The sequence below is a fragment of the Gasterosteus aculeatus genome, chromosome 17, assembly GCF_964276395.1.
Source record: "Gasterosteus aculeatus chromosome 17, fGasAcu3.hap1.1, whole genome shotgun sequence".
NCBI classification, from domain to species: domain Eukaryota; kingdom Metazoa; phylum Chordata; class Actinopteri; order Perciformes; family Gasterosteidae; genus Gasterosteus; species Gasterosteus aculeatus.
The window spans coordinates 13,797,424-13,816,382 of NC_135705.1; the positions used below are offsets into that span (position 1 = coordinate 13,797,424).

At 39.9% G+C, this 18,959-nt stretch overlaps 2 protein-coding genes across 2 annotated transcripts; both read left to right on the plus strand.

Annotated features, from left to right (window-relative positions):
• Nucleotides 1-1,077: 1,077 nt before the first annotated feature.
• Nucleotides 1,078-5,196, plus strand: LOC120834786 (heme transporter hrg1-A). Its single transcript, XM_040203060.2, has 3 exons — nt 1,078-1,552; nt 2,967-3,134; nt 4,031-5,196. Exons 1-3 carry the CDS (start codon nt 1,423-1,425, stop codon nt 4,165-4,167), a joined length of 435 nt encoding a protein of 144 aa, XP_040058994.1. The 5' UTR covers nt 1,078-1,422; the 3' UTR covers nt 4,168-5,196.
• Nucleotides 5,197-13,242: 8,046 nt separating this feature from the next.
• Nucleotides 13,243-18,833, plus strand: LOC120834785 (twist-related protein 2). The gene is made up of 2 exons (XM_040203059.2): nt 13,243-14,499; nt 17,803-18,833. Exon 1 carries the CDS (start codon nt 13,605-13,607, stop codon nt 14,175-14,177), a length of 573 nt encoding a protein of 190 aa, XP_040058993.1. The 5' UTR covers nt 13,243-13,604; the 3' UTR covers nt 14,178-14,499; nt 17,803-18,833.
• The last annotated feature ends 126 nt before the right edge of the window (nt 18,834-18,959 follow it).

The window sequence follows — 18,959 nt, forward strand, 5'->3', positions numbered from 1 at the left end:
ACTTCTCATAAGCTCAGTAAAGGCACTGTAAATTCTAATTTCATAGTTTGTTTATCATATTTATATCTTGTTAAACTGTAAAGGGACGTTTAACTCTTTAATTCAAATTCAAATTACAAATTTGCAGGGACAACCACCATCAGATAGAACCACCATCCCCAGAAGCTCACCAGAAATGTTTACACAATACACATTTTTTTTAACTATTCACTTTCCTTACACATCAAATCCTTTCAGGTCAAGAGCAACAAAAAAGAATTGCATTTTTAATGCATGATTTCACTGTAAGATTTGAAAAACGTGATGAAAAGCGAGATTTCAATGATGTCACATGAACAGCGAATGAAGGTTGCCGGTTGTTGGAACTGTAGATTCTATAAATAAAACTTGGAAATGTATCCATGTCATTTAATAATTAGAATGAAACAGAATGTGAAACAACCCAAACAGTAGTATGTATGAAGAGAGAATATATTATATATATATATATATATATATATATATATATTCAGCTCTTCTAAGCCCCACCACCTCCACTGTTCATAACAGTGTACTGATACCATTGCTTACAATACAACACAACAAACTTTTAATTTTCAACAGAAAGTAAATATTTAAATGTATTATTTTAACTTGACATCTCAACTCCTTTTAACTTGTTCAATCAATACTTCGTTCAAAGATGAAAGATTTCAGTATTTCAAGAATTTTAAACATTAAATTGCTAAATTCCATTATTGGTCGCACATTGGGATAAGTAATTAGCATTAAAAATGAATACATTGTATATTTATAGTTAATTAAAGAACTGAGGATTTTTTTCATGATATATGACAACAATATAAATGTTACCAGAGAAACTTTGAACAAGTGAATTCGATTTTTGCTGAAATATGACATATACTTACCAATTTTCTGGAATTTAAACCACTGCATATCGTATTTCTACGTATATAAGTTCAACAAAGTCAGAGGCAAAGACAAAATATTAATAGAAACACGAAAGAATAATCCCTAATTTCGAAGACATCGATGGGAGCTGTTTTATGTTTCACGTGCCCCTCTGCTCCTGCAGAGGGCGCTGTGTCCTCTCTGTGAAGTATGCCGGACGGAGCCCACTCTTTGGTTATTATCAGATGATGTAGGTCTAACCCAAGTATTTTTTTGCAGCTGGGTAGAAAAAACGCAGCTATTCGCGTTAGAAACGCTTTGTCATGTTTCACAGTCGCCCTCGTTCGCGCGTGCGCGACAACAATCGTTAGTCAGCAGTTCTCTGACAGCTGCTGACCGGATGCAGTTGTTTTACAACGACTCGCTGCTCTCTGTCAGTCACGCACGAATACGCACACTCGTGTCTCTTCTAGCTGAGCTTGTGTGTCAGGGTGCTTTCTCCCCTCCGCTGTTTTTGTTCTTGTTGTGAACATGTCTGTCAATAAAACCTACGTTAGCATCGGCTATGCCTCGTTCGGTGTGCTCGTGGGCTTTTCTGCTTTCCTGGTGTGGAACATCGTGTTCAAACAGCCGTGGACTGCTGCCATGGGAGGACTGTCAGGTAAAACTGTGTGTTTGTCTGTTACAGGGCTTTGGCTCATTTCAATGTGCATGTTTGTATTGCAGCCGTTGTTTTAAATACCATGTTGGCCTGAAGTCGGGTTAATGATTGTAAAATGAGCCTGTAGCTCGCCCGCAGTGAAAAGGGTTTTTTGATGGGCAGAGATGTCACACAACAAGTCAAAGTATTGTGTGTGTGTGTGTGTGTGTGTGTATATATATATTAAAATCAGTATATATATAATCAGTACATACTAATTTAACATTATTATACAACAGTGTTATAATAACACAAACGAATTTACATAATTTTCAAAACATGTTCTGTTGTCTTTGAAACGTCTTTTTTTCAAGTCTCTGCAAGTCAATTTTTGGACTGTGTTTTGATAAATAGAAGCAATATAATGGCATGAAGTTGGAGGCAAATATTTGGCATTAATTAAATTGTTTGACAATAATAAGATACTCTTGAGTCTAGTCAATTGTACGTGTGAAATTGGGCGGAAGTTTGCAATTATAGAATTGGTCCAAGTTAGAATAATAGTTTCATGCACAATAATATTTGTAATGGGTTGTTTTTTAATTCTGTGCCCATGTAGGCGACCTTTGAACTGATTTTTAGGTTCATAAGTCCATACCTATAACCTCTGAACTTATCTGTTCACAGGAATATATGTGATGTAATACATGTTGCTGTAGATAAAACCAACTTGTCGGGAATCTTATTTGATTAAAGAACAAGTGTAGCATTATCCTCATACTTTCCGACAAAAAAGATTAGTGAGATATGAATTTAACCCCATTCCCTAAAAAAATGAAACATTACACTGACTACACTGACTCAATATGCATTTTCAATTTCCAAACGGGAACTAGCTGCAACCTTCTCCTTACCTGCTTTAATGATAAGCCAACATAACAATATTTTGCATTGACACGTCCATCGTTTAACTTTTATAAAAAATGTGTTCATTCTCCAGCTTTTCAAAAATGTCAGAAGCACAGACGGTGATGCTGCTGTCAGATTGCCACAGTTACGATGTCCGACTCAGGCAGGGTTGGCGAAAAGTTTGGGAACATTACACATAGCAGAGATTCACAACATTGTTGCTCGGAAAACAAAAGGGGAACGTAAAGAAAGAAGTTTGATTTATCAACTCAGCAACTTGCGACATGCTTAGTCATGATGTTCTGAAACATGCTCTCTCACTCCTGATCCACCACCACCCGTTCTTGACCTTTCAAACTCAGGTTGACGTCTGTTTCAAATGAGCAGTTAACATCTGCTGTGAATGCTGTCTTTTAAATGATCATTTGTTTTTATGACATACACACCTAACTATTATTTGTCTTCAGCGTTTGTTATAAAATAAGTTTCAATTCAATCTCACCTGTCCCCTGTGGTTTTCCCTCAGGTGTACTGGCACTTTGGACCCTGATCACTCACGTCATGTACCAGCAGGACCACTGGAGGACCTGGCTAAAAGGCCTCAAGTTCTTCTTCTTCATCGGGGTCCTCTTCTCTCTGTTAGCAGTCGTGGCCTTCTTCAGTTTCCTGTCTATTGCCATCGACAAAAAGGAGTGTGAGTTTGTGTACGTTGCCTTGGGGTCGTCATAATTTGGTGTTTGCGCTGTTCTTCTCTAAATGTGTGTATGATCTGCAGTATGGTAATCATACCCAATGCTGTTTGTCATCCCACTGAATACATATTTGCAACAGCCCAGACAAACACAATGCAACTGTAAAGTAATTAAGTGTCTCACTACAGACATATCAGAGAAGATAATATAAATAACGACAATAAACAAAGAAATGAAAAGATTGATTGATGACCCCCAGTCGAGGTTGGTGTCTCCGCTCCACCTAAATTTTTTAGCTTTACTTTACGTACAGATTTCCTATATCTCCAAGAATGCATATGGAAAATTGTCTGAGCTATTTACTCCAGTTGAGAAAATGTCAGACTCTTAAACTAAATGTGGCGTGCAGTGTATTTTCATACTTTCTTTGTTCAGTGTTTTGACAGTTTGGGCCACTTTAATGAGCTGCTAACAAAGGGGAGGTTAGAGACAGATTTGGCTCTTATCTTTTGATCCCAATGTGAAAAATATGCTTGGTCAGAAAGAATTATATAATGTGTATTATTCCAAAATCCGGTGTTCGCCTTCTATTTACATTCAATTTTAACATGCGGTATGAAACTGTGTTTTTGTCTTTGACTTATTCCCTGTGTATGCATTTTCAGTGCCTGCATCTGTCAATACTAAACCACATTCTCCTTATGAAATTATTTCTTTATTCTACCGTGTTTATAATCAGTGGGATTTCATTCCTGCTCATATCTTCTTTGTGTTTCCATTTGAGACTGTTTCTAAATATCTTGTGGCAGAAGAGTGATAGAAGAGTCAGAAGAGTGATACAGAAGAGTGATAGTTGTTACAGCAACAGATGAATGTAAATTTTCTCCCCCTCCCACAGCCCTGAGTGACCCTCGGAGTCTCTATCTGTCCTGCGTGTGGAGCTTCATGAGCTTAAAGTGGTCCTTCCTGCTCTCCCTGTCCGCTCACCGCTACCGCAAAGAATTTGCCGACATTAGCATTCTCAGTGACTTCTAAGGGCACCCTAACATCCCGACGTGACAACACAGACTTTGGGTTGACTTTGAGTCCAAAGGCAATGAAAGACATTTCAAGAGGAATCAGGGGAAGGTTTGGAATACTTTGCGTTGCTGATGGAACCCTGTTTGTGGTTACTCCCTTGCCGTCTTGGCCCAAACCTCTTCAAACTTTTTTTTTTAGAATTTTTTGTGCTATTTTTTTTTATTGCCAACAAATACAGCCCTATTTTTAAAGATGTTTGATACATTTTCCTTCCCTTAGCCGCCTGCTGAGTCATGTATTCGTACAATTTCTTCACAACAAAATGGATCCAAAATATGCTCATGTTTTTCGTGATTCAGTGAACGGAATTAATGGTGGTCATTGGTAATTGTCAATAGCAGTTTCATAGCATAGCCCCTAGAGGACACTGTCATTCCAACAGTTAACAGCCTGCCACAGTACAGGATGTGTATTTGACGTCCCGACGTCTTTGTATCATTTAAAAAACAATTATTGTTCAATGAATGATACAATGTGGCACAAATAGCTGTTAAATGGATGGAATCGGCATATCGAAGAGCCTCACTGCGTATGGTGAATATGTGATATACAGTATATCCAAGGACCTCGGAGTGTGTCGGGGTCTCGCAGAGGGCAGGCCAACCAAAATTCTGCCGCATGGCCACGAATGCGTTCATGTAACACACACCACATGTTCTGGTTTGATGTGTCTGTGAACCATGAACGGGGCATTTTTAACGTAAAGAATCATTTTTGTATTATTGTTGATCGGTGTAAGTATGAACAGGAGGCTCATTGATGGCTTTAATTCGTGACAGCAGTGACACCACCGGTGTGCGTGTATGTCGCTTTACATTATTTAGTCGTCATCCGAACTATTAATGACACTTATATTTCTCTTGTATGAGATTATTTTGCTGTATTTTCTTATATCTTTGTACATGTTAGAAATGTAGAATGAATGAACACAAGGCGTTGTGTTTGTGTTTCTGAGTCATGTTAGTAAAATGTTCTTGTAGTCCATCCCTTGTGCATTGTTGTGGATAACAACTGTTTTTCTTTTTTTGTTGTTGTTTTTTGGAACAGTTTCTGTTCCCCGAAAACATTACGTTTCTAACGAATTTCCTTTATTGTTATTTCATGTAGCATGGGAAAGTGACACAGTGGCAGAGTGAAGGTGCTGCACATCCTTCTTCCTACCAACCACAGGTCAGTAGGGTCAGTGTTGGCCATAAGAGTGGGATTTGCACCACGAGAGGAAGAAACCACTTTCCCAGCCCACCCAAGCCACAATGCTAAAGGAAAAAACACCCCACAGCATTGAAATCTCAACTGTGAATGCAGGTCAATAAGCTGTGCTTTGAAGTCAGGCAATTATTCCATCCATTCACATTTTTATTCTGCTCCTCAAAGGGAAGGTTTGGGGGGTTGGGTGCAGAGAAGTTTTAGTGTATGACATTTTTTAAGGCAGCTGCCTGATAGGAGGACTTTGAACTTGATGTGAAAAATATGTGCATTTTGTGCATTTAAACCTCATTTACAGGACAATATCTCGTGAAGAAATGGGTCTCTCGAGTGCTGCAGCTGCTCCAGAGTGTAACGGAAAGTGAATCTGAATAGCGTTTCTTTATTTACCAGAAGTATCAGTAACTTTGATCCTTAAGAAGCCACTATCATTATTTTTCTCTCGTTGTTGCTTTCCTGCATCCTTCCTCAGTGTTTTAAGTACATGTTTGGTGGTAATTATCTTAATTGCATTAGACTGGTTTGTTTGTAAGCTCCCAGAGTCTCATTGCATCACGGTAATTGCGATGTTGTGGATAAATCACCATGGCAACATTTTTTATCTCGCCGTTATAGAGTTCGATATTAAGAAACTGAAAAACAATCTGGCTTACTGAGCCCTGAGCAAGCTGGGGGCTTTTGGAACCAAAAGCGTCCTATTAAGTTTATATACCAGCCTGTAAAACGTGTGTGTGTGCATGTGTGTGTGGTATGTTAAGAGAGGGTTTTATTCAATTATGGGACTCCTTTCTACCGAAATCAAGGGAGGAAGTTGTCTCAAGTGTTGACTGGCAGTCTGGTAGAGTGCGGTGAGACTGGAATCTAAAGTTTAGACATTCAACATCCTTAACATCCTGGATAATTAGATAGTAAAGAGCAACGGCAGCTTAATCACAATCTATAACAAACAACATAAAGGGCAAAATTATTCCTTTGTATTGTACACACGCACACCTTTAAAGCAGATGATGTCATGATGAAAATAACACAAATGCACTGATTCCTCCCATCTATAATCTGTGTTTACTCGCTGATACGTCAAAATGAGTAGTGACTCGGTCAACAATTTTCACACAATTATTCTACTTTATACCCCCACCATTGCATCTCAAATTAGGTCATTATTCTCAACTATAATTTTTGAAAAATTTACAGACTCGTCTGTACATTAAGAAGATGAGAATTTGTGTGTTTTGTAAAATCTGGTTCCTTTTTTACGATATGATGCATTGTTATAGATTAAACTACTACTACTACTAAGAGTGTGTGAACTGGTTAAAATTAGCTCTGTCTTAAAAAACTGCAACAATACCGTATTCTTTATGTAATGCTTAATGAACAAACTATGCAGACATGCTATTACAGCACTTCTGAATTAGTGCTTTTACTTTTGTGACTTTTGCTCAAGTGATTTCAATACAGGACTTACTTGCAATGGAGTCTTATCATATTTTATTTATCAAAGGCAGTGATGTACCCTTACACTTTATTAGCAAAGCATCAAAAAGAAAAGTACTTCTATATACTGAATATACTGATGCATAAGGTGCTTTTAATGTTAGTATTGAATAGATTAATGACCAACATTTGATCATACTTTATGGTGTGATCTTATAATCTGTCTGTGAAATGTTTATCTTCACAATAACTAGTTACTTTATTTGTTCCATAAACGTAGTGGAGTGAAATATTTACTATTTCCCTCGGAGCTTACTGTAAGAGTACAAAAGGATACAGTAAATCAAGTAGGGTAAAGGGCCTCAAAATGGTCCCTCAGTAAAAGGACTCCGGTAATAAAGGGCAAACAGGGATTCACAGCCTTGACCAATGTCTGTGATGCGTGCAGGATAATCGCTCCACTGTAAATTATGAACAATGGGATTAATGACAAAATGCAGCATTTGATCTAAAAAATGATGCGTCAAGAGAAAAAATGCAAAATGCAAAGCAAACATCTTGAATTGGTCGAGAACCAGATGGGCTCTTTGACATTAAGAAGCCGCCTTGGCTTTTTAAGAAGGCAGCCCCAGAATGATTTCCGAGGAACTTCCGTGAAGCGAGGTACAAAGCCCACAGATATTAAAGCAATATCCATAGCAATTTACTGTTTTATTTACAAACTGAAACATATGTTTCTAGACCTTTGCAGCCCCCCTCCTCTCCTGTCTTCCACTATTACCACACTGATTTACTGCAACAGGATTTGTCCCACACTATGTCTGCTTTTTCCTTTTATTTGTCTCAATATCATCTCCATCGCCACTCATTGGTCATTCAAAGTCTCTCTGCAGACCTGCCCGCTAACAGCACATCCCTACTTTTACGCAGAGCTGTTTCTTTCCTCCTCTCCTTCCTCCTCCTCCTCCTCATGTTTTCTGTGTGCGAAGCTCTCGGTGCCTCTGGGACCACTGAAAACTCGCATCTGAAACATTTTAGAGAGACACATATTTGCTGTTCTAGAGCACAAAGGGATATGCCATGGCAGAGGCTGTTTGAAGTGGCTTCATAGGGGGAACCAGAACCAGAACCAGGGATTTGGGAAACCATAAAGAAATGTTAGCGCAATGTAACTCTGGTGAATTCTTCTAATCTAATGGAATTGGGGATTGATTCAATGTGAAGGCGCACCCCTTTGAAGCCGGCCCTGTTGATGTTCCTAATGGAATAGCTCTGGTGTAGAAACACAGCATTCCTCTCTACCTTGCACACAGTGCTTCAGTGTGAATTTGACAGGACTGGATGCGTGATAGTACCTAATCCCGGAGATCCCAGCTTGGTACTGCTTCCAGTTACCAGTATTTGAAGTGTGAGATTGGAGACAGCAGCACTTGACTACCCGCTAGTTCCTTATCTAAAGAAACTATCTTCAGATTGAATTGTTGTGTGATTTTTCTGGTTTAGAACAATACGTGTTTGTAGCAAGTCCAAAAGGTGTTTCAGTGCCCTCTGAATATCAGGATATTCAGACTGAATATAATGTATGTATCAAAATAAGAGACCATCGGAAACTTGTACCTGACGGTGGTTTTCCCTTCGGCGCAATTTACATGCTCAGGGAGACCATATGACCTGCAGTTTGCACATTCAGACATGATGTGATGTAACATTTAAGCAACATAATTATAACATACACATGCAGATAGACACCTAGCCTCAAATATCAGAACAGGTTTCATACCCCTTGCCTGTTTAATGTATGTTTCTTTGTGAAACATACAAACCTCATGAAGACACTTTTTAAGCAACCCCCTTGTCAAGGCTTTATATGTTTAACTAATTACCAACGCCTTTTATAAATGTTTTAGGGTTGTAAATGAAAGGGCTTTTAGTAATAATTACCTGCATTTCAAACTGCATTATCACTAAATAAAATATTGTTGTTTTTAATTAAGGCTTACACATTTGATGTGTGCTAAACATTAAAGACATTTGTGTGAACTTATGAGAGAGTGGTACTGAAAACCGTCTCAATGAAACACTATGAGGGGGTGTTTAGGGCTTAACTACTCAGACACTCTTACACATACTAATGAAACACTCTTACATTCATTGAAATGCTCTCTCGCTCACTACTGAAACACACAAGTAAGAGTGTCTCAGTAGATAAGTCCTAAACGGCCCCTCATAAAACACAGTGAATTTCTGCTAATAATCATCATGCACTTCTTCTTCTGTGGATGTTTCAGAATTAGCCAACACGAGGTTTCCTGCAGACTAACCCTCCACTCAGCGTACACCAGCCCAGCATGCTGTATCCCCAGCTCAGCTGTGGACTCCACTGGGACTGTTTGTAATGTGCCATGGACGAAGCCGAACACTTAAAGACTGTAATCAGAGCCAGAGCAGGATATTGGCTAAATTACACATGAAAGCAGGGACATTTGAAGGAAGCTTGAGCACTAAATATTATGATAAATTATGGCCTAATACGAGAAGATAAGTCACAGCTAAAAAAGAACAACACAGGCTTGCACGCAGTGCGGGAGGAAAGCATTTTTAATGCATGATTTCACTGTAAGATTTGAAAAACGTGATGAAAAGCGAGATTTCAATGATGTCACATGAACAGCGAATGAAGGTTGCCGGTTGTTGGAACTGTAGATTCTATAAATAAAACTTGGAAATGTATCCATGTCATTTAATAATTAGAATGAAACAGAATGTGAAACAACCCAAACAGTAGTATGTATGAAGAGAGAATATATTTATATATATATATATATATATATATATATATATATATATATATATATAATCAACAGATCATCTTCATTCAGATTTCGTGGGTGTGATTTGATCAGGTTTGATTGACAGACCTGTCAACTGGAGCAATATTGATTTAATTAGTGAGAATGGTGCACAGATGTATATTATTGTTGACAATATGAGTCCAGTGAAGACAAGAACAGCAACCAAAACTGCTTGTCAGAAAGTTTCCTTTCATTCATATTATTTAGAAAACAGTTTGTTAGCCTTTAAGGATGTGTTATTTAGTTATATGAATATTGAATAAATTAAAATCGCTGTAAAACTATCTGCCTTTGTGGGTATATTTTGCTCAAATGTGCTTTATATAATTTCAAAGTAGTATGAGTTTGACATGAAAGGCACTTTTGGCGAGTTAGATGAGAAGATTGACTTCACGCTCACATTGGTAAACATGAAGGTACAGCCAGTGGCAGGTTAGCTGAGCTTAGTTAATTCTTAAACAAATTAATTAAACAAACAAAGACTATAAATGTGGTAATTATTTACCTTTTGACGTCGCTTATTTGTACCTCGCAGTTTCCCCTTGTTTACAATCCTTATGCTAATCTAAACTAAACAAGCTGACTGTCACCTGAGAGTGACACCAATCTCTGTATCGACCTTTTTGGGTGAATATTTTATGTGCCATTAATGGTTAAACTTTGAGGGTTTAACTTTTTTTATTCAAAATCTACACCTTACACAGTTTGCATTAGATTTGCTTATCATCCACACCTCTCGTCTCCCTGGGCACCCCCCACTCGCTCCCCATCCGCACTCACTCCACCCAGTCCCATCACCACCATCCCCCACATACCATGCACCTTCATCCCCCCAAAACCCCACTCCCCCACCGCCCCGCTTCTCCAGAACCCCTCTAAGTGGATACCCCACAGGAAGGGCTTCTCCAGGGGGGAAAATGGGTCCCAGATGTCTGCCTTTGTGCCACTATAGGCTCCTCGGGAGGGATGGAGCTGTGGACGAGTGGGTATGGGATGGAGGAGGGTGTAGTCTGTGGTGTGCAGTGTGCAAATATCAATAACAGCAGCCAGGAGGGTAAAGAAACTCCCAGGGTGAAGGTGAGGAGGAATTTAATGATTAGTACCTTTTGTCAAGGCAGCGTGGATTTCAAAACACGTTGTTTATGATTGGTCACACTGCCATCCCCTACCAGCTGAGCACGTCACCACACGGCTTCCTCCTTTTTAGTGTATGACGGTAATTGAATTGACTGCATTACAAACTTAAAGAAACTGTTTTCCCCTTTTTCTTTTTTCCGTAGAGAACATCAAAAGTTTCAATGTAGCCGCTCCTCAGTGCAGTATTTCAGCAAGGATCCTTATGTTGTAGAGACAGAAACAGACAATACATCGGCCTTCTTTGAAATCCAAGCAGCCATGTGTGTGTGTGTGTGTTTGTAAGCCAATATGCACTGATATATATCAATATGTGTATGATCTATTTTCAGCTCCAGAAAGGGTTCATTACAATCACCGTGGAAATAAAACGAAGAAGAGAGCAGGGCCAGAGTGTTTAGTGAAACATTATGTCAAGACTCTGACAAGGAAATGAAATGTGCAACATCAATCAGCCTACGAGGACAGAGATCAAACGAGCCTCCACACTCCTGCATCTGGTTCTGTTTGGACAGCCTCACTTTTTTCCCCTTCTCCTCCTTTCTTCTCCTTTTCTTCTCCCCTTTTTCTTATTCTTCTCCCATTCTCTCGCTCTCTTCTCTCCTCTTCTGTTCTTCTATGCGCCACGACATTCCTGTAGGCCTACTCGCTTTGTTAGCTCATTTTTTCCATAATGGTGGCTCAGAGCCATGCATTCGCTGAAGGTAAGCAGCAGATCCTGAGATTAGCCTCAGCAACAATGAATTTGCTGTCCCTCCACTGTCTCCACCAGGGCTCCCAAAAAGCCCCAATACCTAATGCTGGTTAATCCTGGAGTTGACTGTGCCTGTTATGTAAATACTACCTCATATAATTCACTGTCTCTGTCCATGGCCTCTCTTTGATGGCCAGATGAGGGTTTTTTTCTCCAAGTTGATAAAACCCAACTGGGATGGAGCTACTTTCCGTTCATGTCCCTCTTTGAATGAAATGTAAACCAGTGCAATCACGAGGCTCATCAAGAATCTTCTGAACTGCTCTCTGCGCACGCGGCCCATCAAACGACGTGGCAATCACACCCAAATTGTTGGCTAGAAACTGTCAAGCAGCGTGTCAAGGATGAAATGAGGTTTTGTTTTACAACTTAGGATACTTTTGTGAATAAATAATACAGGTTTCTGAATATCTTGTCTCCACGTCTTCATATAACATACCTGGACAGTGACTGAACTTTTCCGAGGTTACAAGGTGTTGAAATATAAAAGATACCATTAAGTGTCATCAAAAAGTACCAAGTTTCAGCACCTTGGAGCAGTGGAAAACTCCCCACAAGGTCTCCATAGCGATCCACACATGAGTCACTCAAGTCATGATGCATCTTAGGTATAAACTGACACGATGTCGGGAAAACATTTTTTCGAGAAGTGCAAGATTTAGTCATCTGTTCAAATTACAGGTTGTTCTAGACAGATTGAACAAAATATTAGCTTGAGCTATGTCACGTCATATTTTCAGGGAAACCTGTCTGCTGTGTCATGACTGCCATGGTGTAGAAATGTCTTTAAGTGGCTGCAGACGCAGATGGGTTCACGCTGTGGAGTTGGAACATGTGTCGACGCTGCCCCGAGGCCATGGATGGCACAATTACATGCTCTCTCACCTCTGCAGACTGAGGTCACTGGGCCACTGAGGTCAGGGGTTATTTAGGGTCCTGTCTGTGCTCCCTTTCCAGTCCAACCTAGATGACTAGGAACAGCTGACGTCACCATTCTGAACCAAACGCTGGTTAGGTGTTAGTTAACGGATGTCTTTCGAAGTGTGTAGGAGTTCAGTGTACATCAAGGTGTGAAGAACACATGCTTGCACATGCTCTCATTTAATCCCAGATAGACTTTAAACTGCTGCAGCCAAACAGATTTAATAAGAAATCTTCACGTCCTGCCATCGTCAAAACGCAGGGTTTGTGCCAATTCGAAACATGAATCCATCTTTTAATCTTTTTCATTGACTTTGGCCATATTGTATCCTGAGGTTTAACAATATTTGTATAGTTTTTATAGTGTCTGGTTATCAGTATAATCCATAGAAATGTTAGTTGCTCTTATGTGAAGGAGAAATTGAAGGTCTCATTGCACTTCATCAGTTCACATGATTGATGGCTTATTTAAAAAAAACATATAATGTTCAATATCAAAGTTTACACTGGTGATTAATTCCTGTACCAATAGTGAGTTGATAAACGAGAATGCAGACACAAGGCTGCATGCCGACTGACGCTCCAGCTCCAAATCTGGAACCCATAAAGCCTCAGACATCCTTGCAACCTTAGACACAGCACTTCTTATTGGCTCAGAGGTCCACTTACCCCCTTCCTCTATTGCCCGCCCAGTAAACGCACACTTCCTGCTTCTCTGCCTGGCTCAGGCCCGAAACACGCCCTCTGAAAGCCCGCTTAGCCAAAGAGAACTGCCCGCAGGCCTTGAGTTAGCATTTGGGTATAAAAGAGGCGGCGGTGGACCTGCCTGTCAGATGGTTTGTTGTTTTTCTGTTTGCCAGGTTGAGAAGGGAATGTAAGAGTTAGAAACTTAACAAGGTAACCAAGGAACGGGACAGCTAGAGCGACGTTCGAGCCAATGGAGTTTCTGAAGCCGTAACTTTCTTTGACGAGACAGAAGACTTTTGTTACACAACTTTGTCAAGTTCGGGTTGGTTGCTGCTTGAAAAAGACCATCACAGCTTCTTGTCTTTTCAGTGGAGGCTGAAAGGTTGTTGGTGGACAGTACAATGAGAGAAGAGGTATCCTGCACCAACTCGCCCGAAGGAGGTCTGGGGGCCAGTGAAGAGGAACTGGAAAGAGGATCGAAGAAGACCTCCCAAGCAGGTAATCGGAAGCGTTCCCCTTACCCCAAGAAGGACAGCCTGGTTCAGGCAGAGGAGAGCAGTACCGGCAGCCCAACCAGCCTTCTGCCAACTGGTCCGAAGAAGGTAAAGAAAAGCCCTATGACTGTTGTGTCATTGGCCCCCACATCGCTGGGCCCCCGGCTGGACCAGCCCTTTGAGGACCTCCACTCTCAGCGTGTCATCGCCAACGTGCGGGAGCGCCAACGCACTCAGTCCCTGAATGACGCCTTCGCCTCTCTACGCAAAATTATCCCCACGCTACCTTCGGACAAGCTGAGCAAGATCCAGATCCTGAAGCTGGCGTCGCGCTACATTGACTTCCTCTACCAGGTGCTGCAGAGTGACGAGATGGACGCCAAGCTGGCCAGCTGCAACTACCTGGCCCACGAAAGACTGAGCTACGCCTTTTCTGTCTGGAGGATGGAGGGCGCCTGGGCAATGTCCACCAGCCACTAGGATCCCATGGAACTTCTGTCATAAACCCTCTTGTGTCCACATCTCCACCCCACCGCCCGTGTCTGTGTTTGCACCCATTTCATGACCTCTGACCCTCTGAATTCTTTCCCTTTGGTCTGATCTTAACCTTTTCATCTTAAACCGTGGCATACATTCCTGCTCTCTCCATGAGCACCAAAATGGTTCACTTCCTCTCTATTAACATTCAGAGTTGGATCTTAGCAACTAAACCTGTTGTCTTGAATTGTTTCCACTTCCACTGATCTCCCCCTTGTCCTAAAGTCTGTCAAGTGCAACAAGACGCTCCACTGCAGCCCTTCAGGTATGGACAAAACATGCAAAAACACAAATACACACATCATTCAAACACAAACATGCACGTGTGTACACTCTCCATGTCATCAGCACACATGGCTGTTTTTTTTCCCTTTTATGTTAAAATAGTCGTAATAGTCCATCATTTGTAGCCTTTCCGTTTAACAAATAAATGCCTTCAATGCACTGCACAAACAAAATACACAGGCACAAATAAAAAATACCATTCTGTTCTTAAAGATTGAACCCCAAACCCCAAACAATTTCATATAAATAATTGAGAGGCATGTAGCAAATTAAGAAAAGGCTTACTTGATCAATCTATAAAGCATATTTCTTGTGCTATATTTATAGCCATGAAGTCTGTTTTATGAAAATATGTAAAATTATTCAAATTACATTTGAGTGAAGGGCATGGCAGTTACATTGTAATTATGATAATTATGTTTCTAATTTTGATGTTTTGAACTATATGTTTTGTTAAACTTTTCCTTGATTACTTCAGAAAACACTCAAATCAAAGATCATTTTTTGCAGATTTTGTATAATGTAATGCTGTTAATTATTGGTTGATATTTAGATAGCAAACGTTGTTAATAAATGTAACGTAGCCCACACAGTGAAGTCATCAAATCAAGTGTTAGTTCTGTGCTAGTTTTTGCAAGATATTCTACCATTTGGGGTGCAAATGTGTCAGTGTCAGATATTTCCTGTTATGTGAAAGTCACAATGAAATAATACAAAAAAAAAAAAAAAAAGCTAAATATATACTAATAAAAACTAATCGAAGTATCACCATGTTTGTAAAAAGAAACAAAAGAAATGTTAACAAATCCACTTCAAAAAACATCCAGCATATAAAAAGACCTCTCTGAAGATCAGGGCCACAATAAAGAAACATTTAAGCAACACATTCCTATTAAAATAACAGAAACATCCATTTTTCAAAGAAATAACTTTCACTTTGTTGACTAAACTGAACTAACAGCCCATTGTAGTCCTCATAATCTAAACTCTCCAGTGTTTGACAGACCTCTGATGTATTTAAAACAAATGTTTTCCCCCAGAATCTGTAGGATCGACACAGGGTCTGGGTTCTTTCAACCATTTTAACAGACACCAGATTCCAGCACAGGTATAGCATGAAAGGAGGGAAAGAAAGGGGTACTGGGGAGAAATAAGTGGAGGCACATCTCTCTCTCTCTCTTCTCTCTCTCCCTCTCTCCCCGGCAGCCCTGCCCTCCCTCCTCAGGATCTTGTATCGGGCAATCAGGCCCCGCCGGGGCCCAGACAGGCAGGAACCTTTAGATTGGAAACAGTTGTGAGGTATTAGCAAGGTGTGTGTACCAGGGTTAGGGTCGGACATACGGCATGTGTGTACACGTGTAATGGTGCGTGTTTATATGTGTGTTTGTCATGAGATTTAATTACCTGTGCAGTGTGTGTTTATGTGAACACATCTGCAGATTAGTAAACAGGAATACTCTTGCAGATGTTGTTTTGTGGATTTTATCTCTCCTCCTGGTTTTGAATGTACAGTAACATTTTTGGAAATAGGGCAGCATACATTACAAGACACGATGCAACATTTGTGTTGCTGTTTTGGAAGAAATACACACTCTTCCATCAGCTAGATTGTATGTCATAGTAAACACTGGATTTTTAGATGTATAGTTTCTATATATATAAAAATGAATACAAGCAAGTACAGCATTTGCACTAATAAATGTAATTCAATGTGCAGGAATCAGTGAATCACAAGTACTACAACATATATGACAATGTCCAGATGAACATACACACACATGCAGCCGCCAGACATACGCACACTGCAGGTGTTCCACTCTTTCTTATTATTAAACCACCAGCCGCCTCAGCAGCAGACAACGAGGGCGCCACTCAGCACTGCGGATAGAATGACAAGGCTCGTGCACGGAGTGTCCTTGAACGCAGCGCGGTAGTTGACCCACCACTTTGCCTGCTGTGCCTGTTATCATCAGCTCTGTAGGGGCCACTGCAGGGAAAGTGCAAAAAAAATTCAAGGCCTGAAACTAGCCTGAATGTCTAAGTTTTGGAAAGATGATGAGGTTAGAGGAGAGTCCGTGCAAAATAAAAGAGAGAGTGTGATACATGATACATGCTTGTATCTGTATGTGTGTGTTTTGCATAATTTAAATTAAATTGTGCATACATGCATTAATTCCATTTATATCAGTATCAACTCTAGATGTGAATGCCGAAAAACTTGGTAGGTGGTAGGGAGTAGATAAAAGAACGGAAACACTTGACATTATAACAAAGTGTATGAAGTTACATTTACAGTTATTTAAAACTGTGATCAATCAATGTGTTGCAGGTAATTGTTAATGTTACTGTATATTTGTCCAACAAACAAAGAAAATAAGTTTTTATATATTTATTTTACCTTGGTTTACACCATTAGTACAAAAAATAGGCCCCACGATATTTTACTTCAATTGTAGTAGAACCTTTATATTTTCCGTGAGATTATGGCATGCACACACACACACACACACACACACACACACACACACACACACACACACACACACACACACACACACACACACACACAGACAAATGCGCAAGAAAATACAGTGGACAGTTATGTAGATTTTGATGAGCGTGGGTGTCTTAGTGTCTTAGAATGGGCGGATTGTTCTGTTTGAATTACAAAAAAATAATACTCCCTTCTGTTTATACTATAATCAAAAAGCTTGTCACTTCTTTTTCCTCTGCCGGAACTTTTGGCTCTGCCATGTCTGTGAGCATGTGTGTTAGAGGGTTTGGAGTGACCAGCTGTTGGATGCTCTGCTATGCATATTAAATCTCTGGCTTTCACCCCGGACTGATCAGGGACCAGATGTAGTCCTTTGCGTCTCATATGCATTTTAAGAGTCTCATTCAGAAGTTGTGGTTTCTGATAGTCATCCTTATTTTTAGGTAACTGTGAGCCGAGCGCAGGTGCGACAATTGTGTGTGTGTGATTGTTGTTTGTGCATCTGACTGCTATGGGCATATGTTTTCGTGCATCGAAGGCGATGAGAAGAACCTTTAAATTATTGGAAAAATGAGAGAAGTTAAAAAGCAGCAGAGATTTGTCACTTATTTGGTTTGAACACACCTTTTCTATCTCAACACACATCTAAGACTGGAGCATTATTTTTGCAGAACATATGTTTAGGAATACTTGAAACTTCCTTGTTGAAATGTGCTATACAGATAAACTTGCCTTGTCTAAGATAATGTTAATCGTTAATGCTCATCATTGTGTTTCTCCTCTCTGCAGAAAACCAACAAAAATCTACACATCTACTAAGAAGAAATGTGTTCCTGCCCGACCAAATAACCACCCATTTTTTAATCTCTCAAAACCATTTTTTTTCTCTTTCTCTGGACACGTGCCCGACACTGAGATGTATTTTTGCAGGTTGACTCCAACAGTTCCGTGTTTCTAAAACACTGTTGAGGAGACAGTCAAGTGGCAAACATTTTTAATGATGAAAACAAGAAGAAATACAAACAGCTGGCCTGCGTGGACAATGAAACAAAATGGCTGCTGGTTTGAGTGCCTTGGGTGACGCCGTGATAACCATCATCCATTTGACTCAACGCAACGGACGATTCACTGCCAGACAGACATTAAGATGACTAATGCTAATGCCGCAGTGATGGTTAGAGGGCGGTCACAGCCAATGAATGTTTACAGCTAAAATGCTAATAAGCTAATCGCTCTGGCTCTCAAAGCACCGTCTTGTGGGAAAAAGAGCAGCACGAGGAATCCGATGCAGATCTCCTACTGTGTTGTGCTGTAGTAAGCTGGATTGCTTTCTGTTTTGGAGATTTTTAACGTTTCTGTTTGTAAATGTGGTGTGTGCACACTGTATGACTTTAACTCATGCATTACACTTGGATTTAATGAAAAATGCCCATAGGATGTGTTAAACCACCGATTACAGTTCAGCCACTATTTCATTCTTTTTTTTTTTACTTCACCTTTTCTCTTATTAGTGAGCGTCACAGAAAGTTGTACTTTAAAAATGCAAGACAATCTGATCGATGCATGTCCTTTTCCTGCCGCTTTAAGAAACCTTTGCAAACTTGTGAACATTCTCGCTGAATAATGCAAAAAATACAAAATAAAAGCGGAATGTTTCTTGTAAAAAGCGTGACCCCAGTCATGATATAGAGGATTCATTTGATATCACAAGTAGTCTAATTACTGTTTGATCATGTTTCTTTTGTGTTTTTCAGTATTTGCTTTTAATAAACTTCATTGTGTCAGCTCCTTTGGCCAATAAAACTTTTCTTGATGCTGTATGTGAGTGTTATATTTTGATAATCAAAGGAATATTGCAATATGAGCGCTGTGGTTCGCTGAAATTGAATGATGCAAGAAGTTCAAATGAAAATGCCACAAGAACTAGAAAAATAATCATAGTCAAA